Source organism: Pseudopipra pipra, chromosome 5, assembly GCF_036250125.1.
Source record: "Pseudopipra pipra isolate bDixPip1 chromosome 5, bDixPip1.hap1, whole genome shotgun sequence".
Classification (NCBI taxonomy): Eukaryota; Metazoa; Chordata; class Aves; order Passeriformes; family Pipridae; genus Pseudopipra; species Pseudopipra pipra.
The window spans coordinates 10,210,647-10,227,455 of NC_087553.1; the positions used below are offsets into that span (position 1 = coordinate 10,210,647).

At 41.4% G+C, this 16,809-nt stretch overlaps 1 protein-coding gene across 13 annotated transcripts in view; it reads left to right on the forward strand.

The window, feature by feature from the left end:
- The first annotated feature begins 3,296 nt into the window (after window positions 1-3,296).
- Window positions 3,297-16,809, forward strand: part of PLEKHA5 (pleckstrin homology domain containing A5) — a 166,855-nt gene continuing 153,342 nt past the window's right edge. For 5 of the 13 annotated variants that reach the window (XM_064654398.1, XM_064654395.1, XM_064654401.1 and 2 more), the window contains exons 1-3: window positions 3,309-3,505; window positions 3,643-3,719; window positions 6,579-6,636. In XM_064654398.1, the coding sequence (XP_064510468.1) occupies window positions 3,417-3,505; window positions 3,643-3,719; window positions 6,579-6,636 (224 nt within the window). In that variant the 5' untranslated portion in view covers window positions 3,309-3,416. Of the gene's footprint in view, window positions 3,506-3,642; window positions 3,720-6,578; window positions 6,637-7,016; window positions 9,005-16,809 lie in introns of those variants that run through there. The other 8 variants (XM_064654391.1, XM_064654396.1, XM_064654393.1 and 5 more) reach the window with 5 other exon arrangements.

Here is a 16,809-nt window from a genome sequence, read left to right on the forward strand (position 1 = left end):
ATGAATGTTCTCTCAACGCTGTTTTTAATTAATCCCGTTTAAAGGGATTCATTGTTTTGTGGGTAGGGTTCCTTTGCCCCAGGAATTTTAAATATTTTGATTATGAATACATTACTGAGCCGAAATTATTTTCTTAAAACATCAATATTCTTACTACTCCCTTAGTACTTTCTGACACTGAGAGAGTTGCTAGGAAAGCTACTGTCATAGGGAGGTGAAAGAGGAAGGAGAAAAGGCTGGGTCAGAATGGATAAACATAGGAAAAATCTCAGAGTGGATGTGGGTCTTTATCCCAAGCTCCCAAGCCAATATACTGAGGGAGAGCTCTGCCCACACAGATTAAGAACTTGCTCTACATCCTCTATCCAATTCCCACCAGTGACAGGAGGAGCAGATAGCTCAGGCCATACATGCAGAACGCAGAGAATAGTTGTGTCAGTGGTCACCTCTTCAACAGTTTTACTTCAGCTCTTTTGGGAAAAAAAAGTGTTGGCCAGATGGGAGTACCCCAATAGATTTCTCAGTCTTATAAATGAGATTGACTGATTTCACATTTGGAATCACTAGTTCATTTTTATAGTAAAAAAGAATGAAGTGAAAGGTACATGTGTGGCATCTTAAATTATGCATGCAGCTTTTACAGTAATATAAACTGCTTTCAAAGGAGACTTTTGCTCCCCTTAGTGATGTGGCTTCTTTTTTTCTTAAATGTTGTTCTCAAGTCTGTCTTGTGAGAGCATTCAAGCACTTATCTGACTGTAGGAAATTTGTACCATTACTGAACTTTGCAAAAAACTCCATGTGTAATTTGTTTTGATCAAACTTTTAGACTAACTTTGGAGCAAAAGTTTTAACTATGGAACCAACAGCACCTTTCAGAAAGACAAACTGCTGGCACCAGCCTGCACAAATGATGCAGGTGTGGTGTCCCTCATATCCTTTGGAGTTCATGAGCTCTGATCCACAAAATGGTAAAACTCTGGGCTCCCAGAAATCACTGTGAGTTCAGGGCACATGGCTGGATTAGCATTCACTTGCAGGATTAGCATCTGCAAATACATTTTATTTGATGACTATTTTACATAGAATACTTAAGAGTCACTGAACAATGAAGTAGAAACAAGATCTTCCATCACTCCCTGGATGAGCTTCCTATTCATGAGACCAGCAAGTCATGCCACCACCCTATAGCCCAATAATTATATTTGCAAAATAATGTGACTTCAAAGGAGGAGGAGGAACACCTTCAGTATCCTCCTAGAATAGTCTCAGCTTCAGAATGGCTTATACCTTGGAGCAAAAGCATTTTCCTGGGAATAGACTGACATGGTTTTAAATGCCCTTCATCCTTGAGGCTGAAGAGGTTTCCTGTGATGACTGTGCTGCCAACCTGTTTGCTATGAGTTATACAGAAACTAAACTTGTAAGTCCTTCTTAGGTGTGGCCTGAATGTGGCCAATTTATCCGGCCTCTGTGGCACCTGGGGGAATAATGCCTTGCCTGAGAATTCAGCCAGGCTGGGACATATTTTAGGTACCACACTCTAGGTTTTACCAAGATGGCAGCAATTCTAAGCACGTGCAAAGCAGGAAGGAGGCTGCAAGGCAAGGGACTGGCAGAACTTAGTTGCCTAAGGAAGCCGTTTGGCAAAGCACGTGCTGGGATCAGGCAGGATTTATGCACCTAAATCCTGCCTAAATACCTAATTTATGGATCTAGGCCAATGTAAGTCTAGCCGTGCTGCATGCACTTGTCTGCTAGAGAGAAAGAAAATGATTCTGCATGGTGGAAGGTATCCACTGTTCTGGAAATCAAGAGCACTTGCTCTGCGCTCTAGTAAGGCTGCATGGAGAAGTATCAGGACATGAGCATTACCACCCCAGGAGCCCATATTGCATGTGATTTCCCCCTTGCTGTTGTCAGGCAGCTTTTTGCAGCCCTTCACAGGAAGAGTCATTACTCACTTTACTCATCATCTGAGGGCTCTTGCTCTTAGGACAGAAGGGAACTGTTTATAGAATAAATTGTTTTCCCCAGCGTATCTTTCCTCTGGTAGTCTATAAATCTCAGGTGCTGTCAGTGGTGAGTGGAAATGAAGGGTATTGCTGGATAGGGAGGAATTCTTATCTTGTATCCAGTTACTTAAAAGTGACTCCAAGTCTTCTCACATGTACACTGCTCTTTATGTCTGGAATACCTTGTGTGGGGCAACTGGAATTTAAGGCTTTGACCACATGGCATGGTGGGGACCAAACCACACAGCAACTTGTCTGTCAGATTTTATTTTTCCCAAGGTGTTGAGAATGGTAGAGAGGACAAAGCTGCTACACAGAATACTCTCAGCTGTGCATTTCACATGTTTTGTGGACAGAGGAATGCCTTCAGACATCCCAGCTTTACTGCTTATTCAGAAAGTGGTTTTGCAAACCAAGATTCTCTTAGAAACACCACGGCCACGACACACTTTTAGTCATTTACATTTGCCATGTGTAACTTAAACCGAAGGGGTGTGTGGCAATGCATAAATGCACATGCGATTGGATTATTCGCGTGAATAAAAGTATACACGCAGGTACAGAGATTCATTTTTGCAGGCGCAAGTTTTACCTGCATTATCACCACCTCCCTAAAACACTGAAAACATTGAAAATACCTAAAACGCTGAAATCCACGCCGTATCCCAGACCTCCTTTGGAAGACGGGCACGCAGCGCAGATGGTACGATTTACATGAAGGAAAAAGATGGAACAGTTTACATGAAGGAAAAAGATGGCATCTCTTTACGCTCGCTTATGAGGACTGAGCCTTTATGTAAAAAAAAATTAAAAAAAAAAAAAAAAAAAAAAAAAAAAGGCTGGAGCCCGAGAGAGTGAGAAGAGGGAGGACATTCGACAAAACTTTTAATTTCCTGTGCCGTCCGGGTCCCGACGCGGGTCTGAGAGCGGCGGAGCCCCGCGCTCGGAGCGGGCAGCGCTGGGATGCGGAGGAGCGGGGCCCCCCCGTGCGATGGGACCCGGCCGGGCACAGCCACGTCCGGACGCGGCCTCCGCTCCCCGCATCACGAATCCCACCTTCCTTCCCTCCCCTCCCTGCGGGACGGCCCCGACCCCCTCCCGGCTCTCCCTCCGTGCCCGCGGCTCCCGCCCCGCCCGGGCGCGCCCCCGCGCCCCGCGGGCCCCCGCGGCGGGAGGGGAGGGGCGGGGCGGGGCGGGGACGCGCGGGGCGGGGCGGGCGCTGTGCCCTCCCTTCTCTCCCTCCCCTCCCGTCCCCTCCTCTCCCCTCCTTTCCCTCCCCTCCCCAAGGTGTTGGCGGCGGCTGCGGCGGGGACGCGCTCGCTCGCTCGTGCCCGCGCCGCCCCCCCGCGCCCGCTCCCGCGCCCGCTCCCCGCGGCTCTTCCCGGCTGCGGCGCCTCGGCCATGGCGGAGCTGAGCGCCGAGCGGCTGCGGGCGCTGCCCGGCAGCTGGAGTTACGGGATCAGCCAGGGCGGCCGCGTCTTCTTCATCAAGTGAGCGCGGGGCCGGCGCGGAGGGGAGCGGGGCCGGGCCGGGAGGGGCGTGCGGGGAGCGGAGGGGAGGGGGAGGTGGGAGAAGGGGGCGGCGGGGCTGCGCCTGCCTGACTCGGTCCGTGTGTCCGTCCCCGCAGCGAGGAGGCGAAGAGCACGACCTGGCTGCACCCGCTCACCGGAGAGGCCGTGATCACCGGGCACCGCCGCAGCGCAGGTACGAGCCCTGCCCGCAGCCCTGCCCGAGCCCCCGGCCCTGCCCCGCTCCGCTCGGGGGTCTCGCCGCGCCCCGGGCGGGCTCAGCGCCCCGTCCCCCGGTCCCTCGGAGCCGCCGCAGCCCCCCGGGACAACTCGTGGTCCCGCTCTCCCCGCACTCCGCGCAGTTGTTCGCCCCGGGCTGAGCGGGGCTCACATCGCCGACCAGCCCCGCGTGTCCGGCTCCGCTCGGCAGTTCCTTAAAGCGCCTTCCCCTGCCCACGAGTTGTCCCTCCGTGCCTGTGCAGTGTGTCTGTCTTCGCTCTCTCTGCGTTGCCTCGCATCACCCCTATAACGCTGTATAGTTACCATTAGAGACCGCCGTGTTCCTCTCGTGCTTCTCGCTGCCTATCCCGTCTATTCACCTGCGTAGCATCCTTTCTCAGTTTAGCACGAAACCACTCATCTGAATCCTGTTTCCGGCAGTACCTAGATTTAACCACGATAAGTGTACTAAAATATAGAGTCTGATTTCACTGGTCACCCAGACACTCTTTTTTTTTCTCCCTTCACTTCCATCTAGGCTGAGTCTGTGTGGTTTCTAAGAGAGACTGAGAGAGGTGGAATAGGTAGGAGGAAAAGGGACTTGAAACATTAGAAATAACTTGGAGGGAGGAGGGTGGAACCAGTCTTTGCCACTGCTGTTTTGTTCCACTCTGGAGAAGTAGCAGCAGGAGGTGCTGGAGGAGGAGGATTTACAGCAGACACTCTGGAGACCAGGAGCCAAACTCCGACTGCTGGAATTGCACACAGGCTACATATGCCACTGGGAGGTGGTGGAGTGTAGTAATAAGTGCAGTTGTTTTTATGTATGTAATCACTTGGATAATCGCAGGGAAATCTGCAAGTGAATTGGTCTATATCAGATTATTTGCTTTTTATGTTTGGTTAATACTCATGCATTAAGAAATCAGAAACAGCCTCTTAGAAAACTGCAGGCAGCCTTTCTTTTCTTTTTTCCTTTTTTTTTTTTTTTTTTTTTTTGAGTTGAGAATAGTTTAAAAACCACAGGTTTCTGGCTATTAGAACTCTGCAGTTTGATTTGCTGTGAAGGTCTGTTGTTTGTAAGAAGTCATTTAATGCTGGGAAATGGAACTACTGATTGCTATCAGGCTCCTTTTGCTCCTGCTTTCAGTGCTCAGATTAAAAAACTGGCCTTCATCTACAGCAATATGCATGGGGGCAGATGTGCTTTGCTTGTTCAACACTAGCATTAGCTGAGTATTAATTCTTTTTTTAAACTATTCCCACTGTCTCTTTTGGCTGATGGTGATTTCCCAGTAATTTTCCAAGTGTCTCACTTGTTTCTGCCGTTAAGTGCCTTCTAAAGGAAATGCAGTTTGCTTTTGAGTATCTGGGGTGTTGTATGTAACATTGCAAAGTTATCATGGGGTAAATTAAACTTATTTCTGAACACAAGAGTGAGGTGTGACCTTGGATATATTGACCATGATTTATTAATCAGATACCAAGGTGTCCGCAAACCAAATCTGTTTCTGTAGTTTCCCTCGTTCATGTGTATGTTAATGAATCTTTCCATGCAGAGATATAATCAAACAGATTAATTCTGGGGTTTGTGTCTTGTTTTGCTCTGACCATCGTTTTGGAACCTAGTCAGAATATGTTCAAATGATGTCTTCTTTTAAACAATTTTTGAGTGAATATCACTTCTTTTGGAGATGTATGTTATTGTAAAGCTGCCTATTAAATAATGCTGTAAGGCATGTACTAGACGATGAGGAAAGCTTTGTCCTCCATTATGAATTGAAGTGCTTTTTATTCCTTGAGATATTCAGCACTGAAAAGGTATATTTTTGCAAAATTCTATAGCAGCCATAAATACTTCTACTAGAGGGACTTCCTGTTTGCTGTACTTTGCCCTGTGCCATTATCGAAAGATGCCTTGATTTTTCTTCTAGAGAAGACAAGAGTGAAGAAAAATGCCAGACAGAGCAAATAAGCAATGGGGGGGGGGAACAACACATAACCCAGACTGATTTTTTTCTTTTTTTTAGGAAATGCATTCTTGCTTTTATAATTCAATGAGAGAGTGCTATGTCTCAATCATTATTTTTATTAACTGGGGCAAACTTTTAAGGGTAATGATGCATCTAGAGGTGCATAAATGTACCCAACATCCTCAGAGCTTCCATTACATCAGGAAGCTGTTACTTGAGAAATTGGCTATTAGTGGTGTGGGGGTTTTTTTATATGTGTACTCCTAGGAGTGATAATAGAAAGGAAGAGATGTACCCACTTCCTCCACTAGATTTGCATTGAAAATGATTTTCATGTAAAATGGGATAGAGTTGTAAACACTGCAGGAACACTTGTTAGTCACAACAAGTGGTGGAATTATGCTAATACAATGCTGATGCTCTGTGGTGTAGTTGGTAGGATGCCTGTTAAGGTGCTTGTGACTTGCATGTAACTGAGTAGATGGATTTTTGTTTGGATCTCTGCCTTTCAGGTAATTTGATGCTGCTGAAGTTCAAGGCAGAAAGATCTGGAGATGACCACGAGTTCTACTGGTCAGAGGAAGGAACGTTGTTAAATAAGGGCACACCTAGACCCTCGTTGTTATTACTGCAGAAGGAGAAATCCAAATCAGATTTTCATTCCTGTAGCTTCTCCTGGCTTGCAGAATTAAAACTGAGACAGTATTGTGAGTCAAGTCTGAAATATTTGTTCATTGGACTAAAGGTTTCAGCATGTGGAATCAGACACACAGTATTTTAACTACCTTGGTGTTAGGGAGTAGACCAGTATGTCCAGCATCATTTCAAAAGGTAATTGGGATGTTTTGCTGCTTGTTTTCCAGACTTACCCACAGGTTGGGAGGAAGCATATACTTTTGAAGGTGCAAGATATTATGTAAAGTAAGTTAAATGTTTGTCACAATACTATAATTTTCAATTACTTTGTCTAAATGTTGCTGTAATTTTGAATGTGTTCCAAACTGAACTTAAATGTTACACTGTAAATCTAAAAGGCTTATTGAAGCTTGTAATAGTGTGTAGCCCTTTGTTTACTGAATTCTGCACAACTAAAACAATTTTTTGAGTTTTTGTGTTAATACTTCTAGTTAAAGCTGTTTAAGGATGCAGATTCAAATGCAATTTTTGCTGTGAGTGTAACCATCTAGCAAGAAATGTCCTTGTGAGTCAAGAATGCCTTGAATTGGTTTGTTTGACATTTGTGTGTGTGCACTGTCCTGCTGTAAATGCTTTCACAAAGGCAAGCTCTTACTTCATCACAGGGAGAAGAGCCTTGGTTTCAGCCCTGTTCTCTAATTACATTGTTTAAAGCCACGCTGAAGGTTTAATTTGGCCATTTTCTTTGTGGACCTCCTGCTTCTGCTTCTAGCATCGATTTTTCATTATTTCTTTTGTTCCTGCTTTAGTATGTTTTGAGGAGTATGTTCACTATGGTAGACTTGCTGTATGTATTGTCTTTTGAATGAGAGACATGGAAATACAGCTCTTATGCAGAAGTCTAGAGGGCGTATTGATTGGATCTCTACAAACTTCTTACAAGCTTTTCCTCTCCAGGTAGTTAGACCATCCTTATCTGGACAGTTTTAAAGTGGAACCTATGTATATTTGTCAGATTAATATGCTTCCTTTTCTATTATTTAAGAATTCACAGGCTTTTCTCAACACAGTCAGGAGTTTTTACTCACTGTACTGTGTGTTTGTTTTACTGTGTTTAAATGAATAGTGTCATCAGTGGGATAACTTAGGAGTGAAAGCTGCTATTAGTCATAGAGGTTATAAGCTACAGCTTATAGGTTTTTTTCTGTGTCTTAGTGTTGAGCAAAAGGTTGCTGCTCTGTGTAAGATGCATTGTAGACATTGTGAGATGGACGTTATGTATGTGTTGCATAGTTTATTTCATATAAGAACACGCTTGATTTGATCCTAAACAAAATTTAAAAAGATGTACTGAAGGAAAATGCTCCCAAAAATCTGATCAGAATGGGTGCTGTCCTTTCTAGCAGGGGGCTGCTTGTTAATAGGTGATGGGTTTGTTTTAGTGTTCTATTCTGCCTCATTGCAACTGGCAAGAAATGCACCTGACTGAGGACAGGGATTCATAAGAATTTCACCTCCAGAGTTCTCTGCAGATTATTGAATGAAGACAAATGAAAAAGAAAGCTATGTTTGTGTGTGTATGCAATATAAAAAAAAATTCTTGTAGACTTTGAGATGGAACTTGTTCTCATAGAATAAGCCTATAGACAATGTTGGCTGGCTGTAGTAACTGGAAAACAGCGACTTGAGTTTTCTTGGAATAAAAAAAAGTGTGTGAACAGCTATTGTAGAGCAAGTGATGCACTTATGGACAAACTTACCAAGTTCTGGTGTTCAAGGTGTTCCCATAACTGTTAGGATGTACATTGAGCTGATTGTTTTGCTGATAGTGAGCTCTAAATAGCTCAGTTTGTATTTGAAAGTTGTGCTGCATCTTCTCTGTGATTTGATAGACGTAGGAGGATGGCAGGGATGGTGCTGTCAGGCCTGCTGAAAGGTTCACGTGGTCTGACCAGTTTGGCATCCTTAGCTGAATACGTGTTTGTTGTGCAGCCTCCCAGGCTGAATTTGAATTTCTGCCCAATGATAGCTTCTCCTTGTAAAGCTGTCTAGCATTCAGCCCTGCTGGTGCTAGAGAAGATGTGAGAGCTAACGTAGACAGGGTGACAACATTATAATCGCTGCCTTATAATCCTAGGCAGTGTAACTCTGGGTGATATGTTGATTATAATAATTCTAGTTGTCTGAATTTAAACTACTCTGGGGCTCCCTCATGAGGGGCAAACAGTGTGGGCTGTTGTGACCACCTGCTATACAAGCACCCCCACATGTGGATTTCTAGCTACGCCCTGCTCATTTGTGTGTGCTGGTTTGCTAAATATTAATGTTTATAATGTTGATTGCAGCATAACAAAAACTGTGTTATAAGTAAATCTATTGAAAGCTTGTTTGTAAGTTGCAGGGAAATGACTGTTAATAACCTGCTATTGATGGGTTCAGCCACGTGAAACTTGGCTGCTGGATTTCTGTGATGTGTCCGCTAAGAGAGTTAGACAAGAAGGATAGTCAAGTTTCATGATCACATAAATAGTTTGACCTAACTTCTGAGGCACAGCTTCAAATATGTGGGTTGAATAGAAATGTTTAACAACCTTGCTTTATGGTAAGATCTTATGCTAGACTGTGTTTGAAAATAAAAACCTTTTGAAAATTATTCTTCTGGTTCTTTAATAATAGGTCTTCAGTGTTCCAAGTGGGTGTGTTGCTGAATCTATTACTGTGCTTTTTTTGGCTTTGATGTAGTAAACACTGTATAATCAAATTGGGATAATGTCGAGGAGATAATCGTCAGCTAAATCTTAACATTCCTTGGACTGGAATTTCAAACAAATGACTCAGTATAGAGACTGCATTGACATGTGATTATTTTAAAGGACACTGAATTTTTCTTGGGATGTGTATGCTCATTTTCAGAATAAGGAAATAGTAAATGGTGACTTACTTACACATTTTTTTTTCTTCTACTTCCATGACATTGAATTTGTTCTAGCTTTAAGATGGAAAAATACACTGAAACAGGGATAGATAAGGAGTTGTTTCCATTGCATAACGTGGTTTTCTTTTGGCATAGGGTTGTATTAGTAAGTTGGTGCTGGCTAGTACTTTGACCTTTTTTTGCTGGGGTGTTTGTTTGTTTTTTTTTTTTATTAGTAGAATTCTATACTTGCTAGTGGCAGAATCCTTTCCCAAGGTCCTTCTCATCCCTTCTAAATGCAAATGACAAAAGGTATTGTTTGTTGTTTGGAGTTTTAAAAAGTGTAATGTGATGATACACTGTATGTGTTCTCATGCGATGTAGTTCCACTGTTGAGGTGTTTTGTCTCTCTGGGAGTGAGAAAGTCTGATTTTGTTCACTTAACATTAGACATGTGCACAGAAGGCCCTTCCTTGCCTTTTGGTGGGAACTCTGTCATTAAACTTTGCTGGAGTAATGCTTGGTTTAGTATTTATACAGTAACTCCTACTGAACTTTTACCTGGAACACAGAGCTGTATGACTGTAGAATTGATACATTCAACTATAACCTTTAATACTTTATTATCAGTTAACTGTTGAGTCTTTTGTGTTATGAAGTAAAGCAAGGTATGGTAAAACTCCTGAGTTGGAAAATTACAGCACAGCAAATTTGAGATTTTTGTTTTGCCCTGCTTAGAATCCTTCACTGAACTAGTTATTTATGCTGAGTGTCTTGAGCACTCATTGAGCTCTGAAAAGCTATCCCCAAAACACGTCTAAGCTATATGGGAAGCTTAAGTTACTTACATTATTTATAAGTGCACAAGGAAATGGACCCATGGGACAATCCCATTATGATACTTGTCAACAGAGAAAAAGTACCTGGTCATGGGCTTCAGACTCCTCACCTATTAAGATCAATGAGAATTTTCAACTTGATGTTTTTAGTACCTTGTGATGACTTCATAGTCATTGGGCACCAGAGCACTGGTTTTGAGCACCATAAAATGACATCGATCTCTCTCTCTCTCTCTCTGTCTCTCTCTTTGTGTTTATTCATATGCATGTGTTTAAGAAACCCTTTTCTCTGGTTAGAACCACACAACTATCAGGCATTTGCTTACTTTTCTTGCCTTTTTCCTTTTTCACTGTAGTGGTTCTGAACATACCTTTAGGATTTTTTTTTGGTTCTTTTCAAAGCAGAGTTATATTATTTAGGTTATTAATTTACCAAATAAAGTTGTCCTAAAAATCGATCCAAAGGTGATATTTGTGGAATTTTGCATCAGTCTGCCTAGTTTGGCTTCTACAGAAGTACTCTTAAATAAGTGTTTTGTGGGTGCTAGAACTTGATATTTCTTAACTTTGTTGTAGGACTGATACTTTTTGGGCAGTACAAAAGCTGACTGAAGACATTTTTATGACTTAAAGAAATAAGAAGGTTAGAGTTTAATTTTTAGGGCTTTGTGTTGAAGTTTACCTTTTTTTTCTGTGTTTATCAGAACAATTTTTGCCTGTTGCTTGCTGAAGCAAGGCATTACAAACCCTGTCCAAAGCCGAGGTGAATTCACTGTTGTGTCAAATAGAGGTTTTGTATGCTTTTATAGGGACTTTTTATCAATGCAGGTTTGTTTATTGTAGACACGTAGCTTGAAAATTGGGAAGGCAAGAAAAATTTATTAAGTGATTAAAAGGGATAAGATCTCTCTTTCAGCTTTGAGCTTCTATTGTTTACTAAAATAAACCTGTGCTCATTGAGAATTCAGCTTTCGTTTGAACCTTTGTCTTTTATGTGCATTCTAAAGATCCTTTCCCATTCAGCTGAGACTTTCTCCAAAAAAAATTAAAGAACAACTAGCCCTGTTTGCAGAGAAGCTCTTTCTTGAAAGGAAAAATGTAATTTGAAAAAAATAAGAACAGATCAAACTGTTTTCCTCCAAGGCTGAGAATCACAGTGTTCCTCCCAGAAATTCAGTTCTTTTTTTGTTGCCTCTAACCTTTATTTTACTAAAATAAAGGCTTAAGTTTATTCTTTTTCTTACATGGTGAGGCCTCTAGGTCAAATAATGGCATATGCTTAGATGGGTGAGCTGGGACATAACAACAAGCTATCCTGTGCCTTTTATAGTGAGCAAAGCTGTTCAGATAAGAAAAACTTTTTGGGAATGCCTGCAAATTTATTATCTATTTTAACGTTTGCTTCTTTATTCCCCTGAAATATTTCAAGAACCAAAAACAGTGCAGTGCTGCAGCTGGGTGTGGAGATGGAGGGATTCTAGACACAGGAAGAAATGGGTGTGGGACAGAGGAGAGGTGGGACAGCATCCAAAAAGCAGCTTACAGGTTGGATGTGGAAGGACGAGGTTCTAGGTAATGGTGTAAGAGGGTGGGAGTAGTTGCAGAAAGGGAAGGAGTGGAGACAACCAGGCTGAAAGGAGCAGTGACAGTGGAAAGTCAGTAAAAGGAGTAGGAGTGGGAGCTGATTTCCTAGGAGCAAACTTAATGGAATTTCTCCCAGAGGGAAGGGTGGCAAAAGTTCACCCTGCAAAAACAACTTGTCTGACTCGTGTGCAGGTCTGGCAGGGCCCATTATCCCTGGCTTAGGAACCTGTTTCAAAGTGAGTCTGGGAGGTAGAATATCAAATGTGAACATTAGGAATTACTGTGCCTATAAAGTCCCTTTTTGACTGTGACGTCTGTGGTTGATATTTTGAGCTGTCGCTTTCCTGAAGTGTGTTTCTAAATTGGGCAATACCTTCAATGCTTCAGTTTCTCTAGGATGGACTTGAAAGCATGAGAAAACTTTCACTAAGATAGACTTGAAAGCATGAGGAAACTTACTGTTTGTTTTGGTTTTTTTTTTAAACCATTACCAAGTTTTTAAACACTTGTAAGAATTAATGTATGATTATTTAAAAACACAAAAATACCTATATGTAAGTTGTTACATGAAATGCTGAAATCTGTGAGAAAGACATGGAAGATACTCAAACCTTTTGATATTTGATAACAAATTAGTAAATTAGTCTCTAGTTTTAGTTCCTTGTTTCCAAAGTGCTAATATTTCTTCCCTGACCTGGGTCTTTATTGGTGACAGAGTAATAATAGCAGATGAAGCAAATATACTATACTTTTACCACATTGCAGTGAATTGTTACATTGTCTTTCATTTTTGCTATCCACTATGTGTGGAAGATGGTAAAAAAGCACAGGAAATGCTGATCAATCAAAATTTTGTGTGGGTGGTTGCTGCAATAAATATGAAATGAATAAATGCATTTTTTCCCCCAAACCTTCCGTTCCTTTGCTAAAAAAAGATAACCGATGTGCCTTCTCACGAATGATTTTGGGGCACGTACCAGTGTTTCATCTTGCAGTTGTGTTGGGGTGTTGCATGGGTTCTTTTACTTTTCCTCATCTTGGTTCCCATGTCCTGCAGCACTTGGAGCTGAGGGAAACTTCCAAACACTCCTGAACTGGCAGGCAGGTGAACCTTGTGAACTTCCCCAGCAGGGAAGTCCACATGCTGTAGCTCCTGTTTGGTAGAACTTTTACAGGTCCAAATTTTACCTGGTGCCTGTTACGTTCTGCTTTTGCTTTAAAGGAATTGCACCCACTTTTTTTTTTTTCTCCCCCCTCTGTGGTCTGAAGGTGTTTGGTTGTGCTGGATCAAAACCGGTGTCTGTTGTGGTGGTTGCGCCAAGCCTGTTTTTCCTGCATGTGTTTATGTTACACTGGCTCTTATTACAATGAATTACACTTTCATTAGACCTGAGATACACTCGGGCTGGTAGTTCAGAGCACCCCTCAGTTTGCTTCTGTGTGAGAGGGGAAGAGAGCTCCTGCGAAGCTGGAGGCAAATGCTGGCTGGAAGCAAAGCTCCCCAGCCCTGACTGCTGGGATTTCTGCCAGCCTGGTGCCTGTATATGTGGTTTTTTTCCTGTGTTTCAGTAAGTAAGTACCTAAATTTAAACTCTCCTCTTTCCCTTGCCTTCTTTCTTTGGAATGTGGATGATAACCTTTCTGCTCACTTCACTTGCTCTTGCCTTTGGCTGAAGGGAAGGTGATGTTGAGGGGGGGAAAACGTCACTGTCAGAAGTAGAAGTTTGGGGATGGGAACTTAATAGCACATAAGCACTCCAGTAAAACTCTCTGGGAAAGATTCCTCCTTCCCAATACTGGGTAGGACATGAAGATCTGCTTAAATAAGTTGGTTGAGAAGTTGCATCTTTCTGCTCCAAACCTATGAAAATTAAGTTGAATACTCATTTGAAATCTGTGAAATGGGGAAAAGAAGTCTTTCAGAACACCTGTGTGGCCTGTGATGGTCTTGGAGCTTTATATAAGCTATTAAAAAGATACTTGGTTATTCAGGAGGCTCCAGAAACTTAGTTCTTCCTGGCTTTCTCCACTGTGATTTAGTAAGAACAATTATTTGTAAGGAAAGGTGTACTGCCAAGCAACCTAACCTTTAAAATCAGCTCCCTGTTTCTTCTTCTTCAGGAATCTGTTATAAATCATGTTTAATGGAAACAAATACTTGAAACTAATTTTGTGCTTTATTAACTGGAAACCTTTCATTGTGTCAAACCAGGTAAGAGAGGTCCTAGAAAGCAAAGGTGTTTGAAAGCAAAATACCTGGTGAAGGTTTTGATTTCAAATGCCATCTTTGAATTCCAGGATTTCCTGGAAACTTTTATCATCTTTACTACTCGCCGAGTAATTAGAACTACTGAAAGTGCATAAGGCCTGCAAAAATACTGCTTTTGATTCCCCCCCCCCCCGAGCTGTACTACCTGCAAAATTCTGTCCTATTTCTTTCTGTTCTATTTCTTTCATTCTCTAATTTTGTGTTGAATCTTGCACATTATGCAGCTGCTGACCAATGTCTCTAACATTTATCATTTTTGAGATTGTATTGTGGGATGAGTAAAGGTTACATGATCTTTAAAGGTTTTCCATGAGCTTGGTTTATAAGAAGGACAGAAATCTCACTTTGAAATAAAATTTTGTAAGCAACAGGAGTAAACACATGGTGCTCTCAAATGCCTGTGATGAAGAAGAAAACCTTTTAATCTGATTGAATGTCTAAAAGGGTTGCTTGTTTTCTGGATGGCTAAGACTGCTGGGTGGGTTTTTTCTTTGGTTGATATTACATGTTGACCACAGCACTTTGTAAGGTTACTTTATTTTGTATTATTCCATGTACAAGGAAAGTCCTCCAGATGAATATAAAACTCTTGGTTTGAAATCTTTCATAAGGTTTGGTACAGAGGGTTGAAAAAGAAAATTGCAAACAAGGATATGTGTTTGAGCAATCAGTGTCATAACATCAAGTGTTTATTTTAATGATGAATTTTAATGAGAGGAATGATGCAAGTTAAACCTCATTAGAAATTCATATAATCTGTTCTAATCTTAAATCTCTTATGGTACAAACTCTTATCTTCTCTGCTTAATGTGGGTATCAGTTGCTTACCTGGTCTGAAACGGTGGAGTAACACAAGTGATACTAAAGTTTTTTTGTAATCAATAACATTTTAGCTTTTGATTCGTCCTCTTTGTTGTATCTGCAGAGTTAAAAGAATTTTACCTTTGAACCAATACATTTTTACTTGGTTGAATTGAAACCTAAAAATATCTCTAATACGGTGAATTTTACTGGAGTGGGTCACTAAAGTTACCCAGGGGGTAGTTGTTAAAATTGTCCTACAATGAATTTGAAGAGTTTGGGAGCCTAAACAGTTCTGCTCATCATCGGTGGGAGTCTTGGGCCATCTGTCTGCAGTTTGTGGTCAGTAAAAAATACTGGCTCAGGATTTCTCATCTCTTTCCACAAGTACACCTAGGGACTGCCCCAGGCTGATGGACCTTGAGACAGTAGTGGTGTGTTCTGATCTCTGTCTGCTGTTTGTGTCCCTCCTTTTTCTCAGCTTCACATAAAAATGAGCTGACAATTCTGCAATCAGCAAGACCTCTTCATAAATCTTGCCTTGAAGTGGTGTGGAGATGAGACTAGAAGGAAGCTGAGTGCAAATTGTGCTAACACTGTTGGAAAAGGTGTTTTGGCTTGTATTTCCTTTTGTACTGAGCTTTGTATTTCTTTATCTGCAACTCCTGTCTGTCTGACAATTCAATTACTGAATGAAAGGGGATTTTTTTTTTTCTGGAAATTGAATTTAAAACTTTCCCAGGTTAAAACTTCCTCTGTAGTGATTGCCACAAATAGGGTTTAAGGAAAGTTTTTTCTTCTTAAGAGCAGATAATCTGACAACCAAACCATTAAATTTGCCTAATTTTTTAGCTGAATACATTGCACAGTACACAGTAAACAGCATAAAAGGTGATGTTTTAGAATTATTTATATGAGTCATGCCTAGTAGTGTGGTAAAGTGACTTCTGTTTAAATATAAATTTAATGACAGAGTATCCTTTTGGCCCTCATGTTGTGAGTAATGCTTATATATTTGACATATATATATATATATAGGATACATTGTTCTTTGAAGGACCACCATTCCAAGTTTCTTACCTGGAACATTTGCATTTTTCTTCACTTTCAAAATATAATCAGGAAAAATCTGAGCCTTTTCCTGAAGTGCTCTTTTTGTATTCTAAGCTAAACATTTTGCAATGTGCTTCAGAATAGAGCTAGCTCACTCTGTGGTTTTTGTTCAGCTTCAGGTGAGAGTGCCAAACCTGTCTAACAAGAAATTCGGGATTTCTGTTGCCTCTGATTGCTCACTTTGTGGTTTAAAACAACAAAAAGTGCTATCAAATTCAGCAGTCAATTCAAATGCCAGTGCTTTATCCTCTTCATTATAATCTTTTGTTTGGGTGCCTGCTGCTTCAAAACATTTCTGAGCTCAGATAGGTAAGTTATTTGAAAATCTTACCATTTTGTAGCTGAAAAAGAACTAGAAGGGAGACATAAGTAGAAAACAATCTTGATAAAAGCAGTGATGTCCTATTAGCCTCTAAGTGGGGTTTGTTGTGTTTCACAGCTCTCGATGCTTTAAGCAAAGACTGCATCAGGCTGAGGAGTTGGAAATACCAACATCTTGGTTTTAAATAAGAGGGGGAGGAAGTCTTTTGCAGTCGTTGCTCAATAATTGAGTTGTTTTTTTTTCTTTTTGACTTTTAGCGATGCTGTTTTTAAGTCATTACAGCAGGCAGAGACTTCTCAAACTTTTAATGGGGATTGAAGGTGCCGTCATTTTTGACAGGTGTTGCAATCATTAACTTGTACAACAGCCCTTGCACTTCCATTGTTTTGTTACTTTGCTTAAAATACTGCCTTGTGCAATTGGAGATAGGGTTTTCAGAGACATTCTGGTAATTTAAGGTTTTTATTTATTTTTTTCAAGGAGGTGAAAAAAATAATCTGGCATTGGTTCAGAACCTGTGTCTGGTAGATTCACCAGGCCTGGTATATAGGAGATTGTGTTGCTGGCAGAGTGAATCTGTAAAGAGAAAACATAATTTCTCACTTGTTTGAAGATG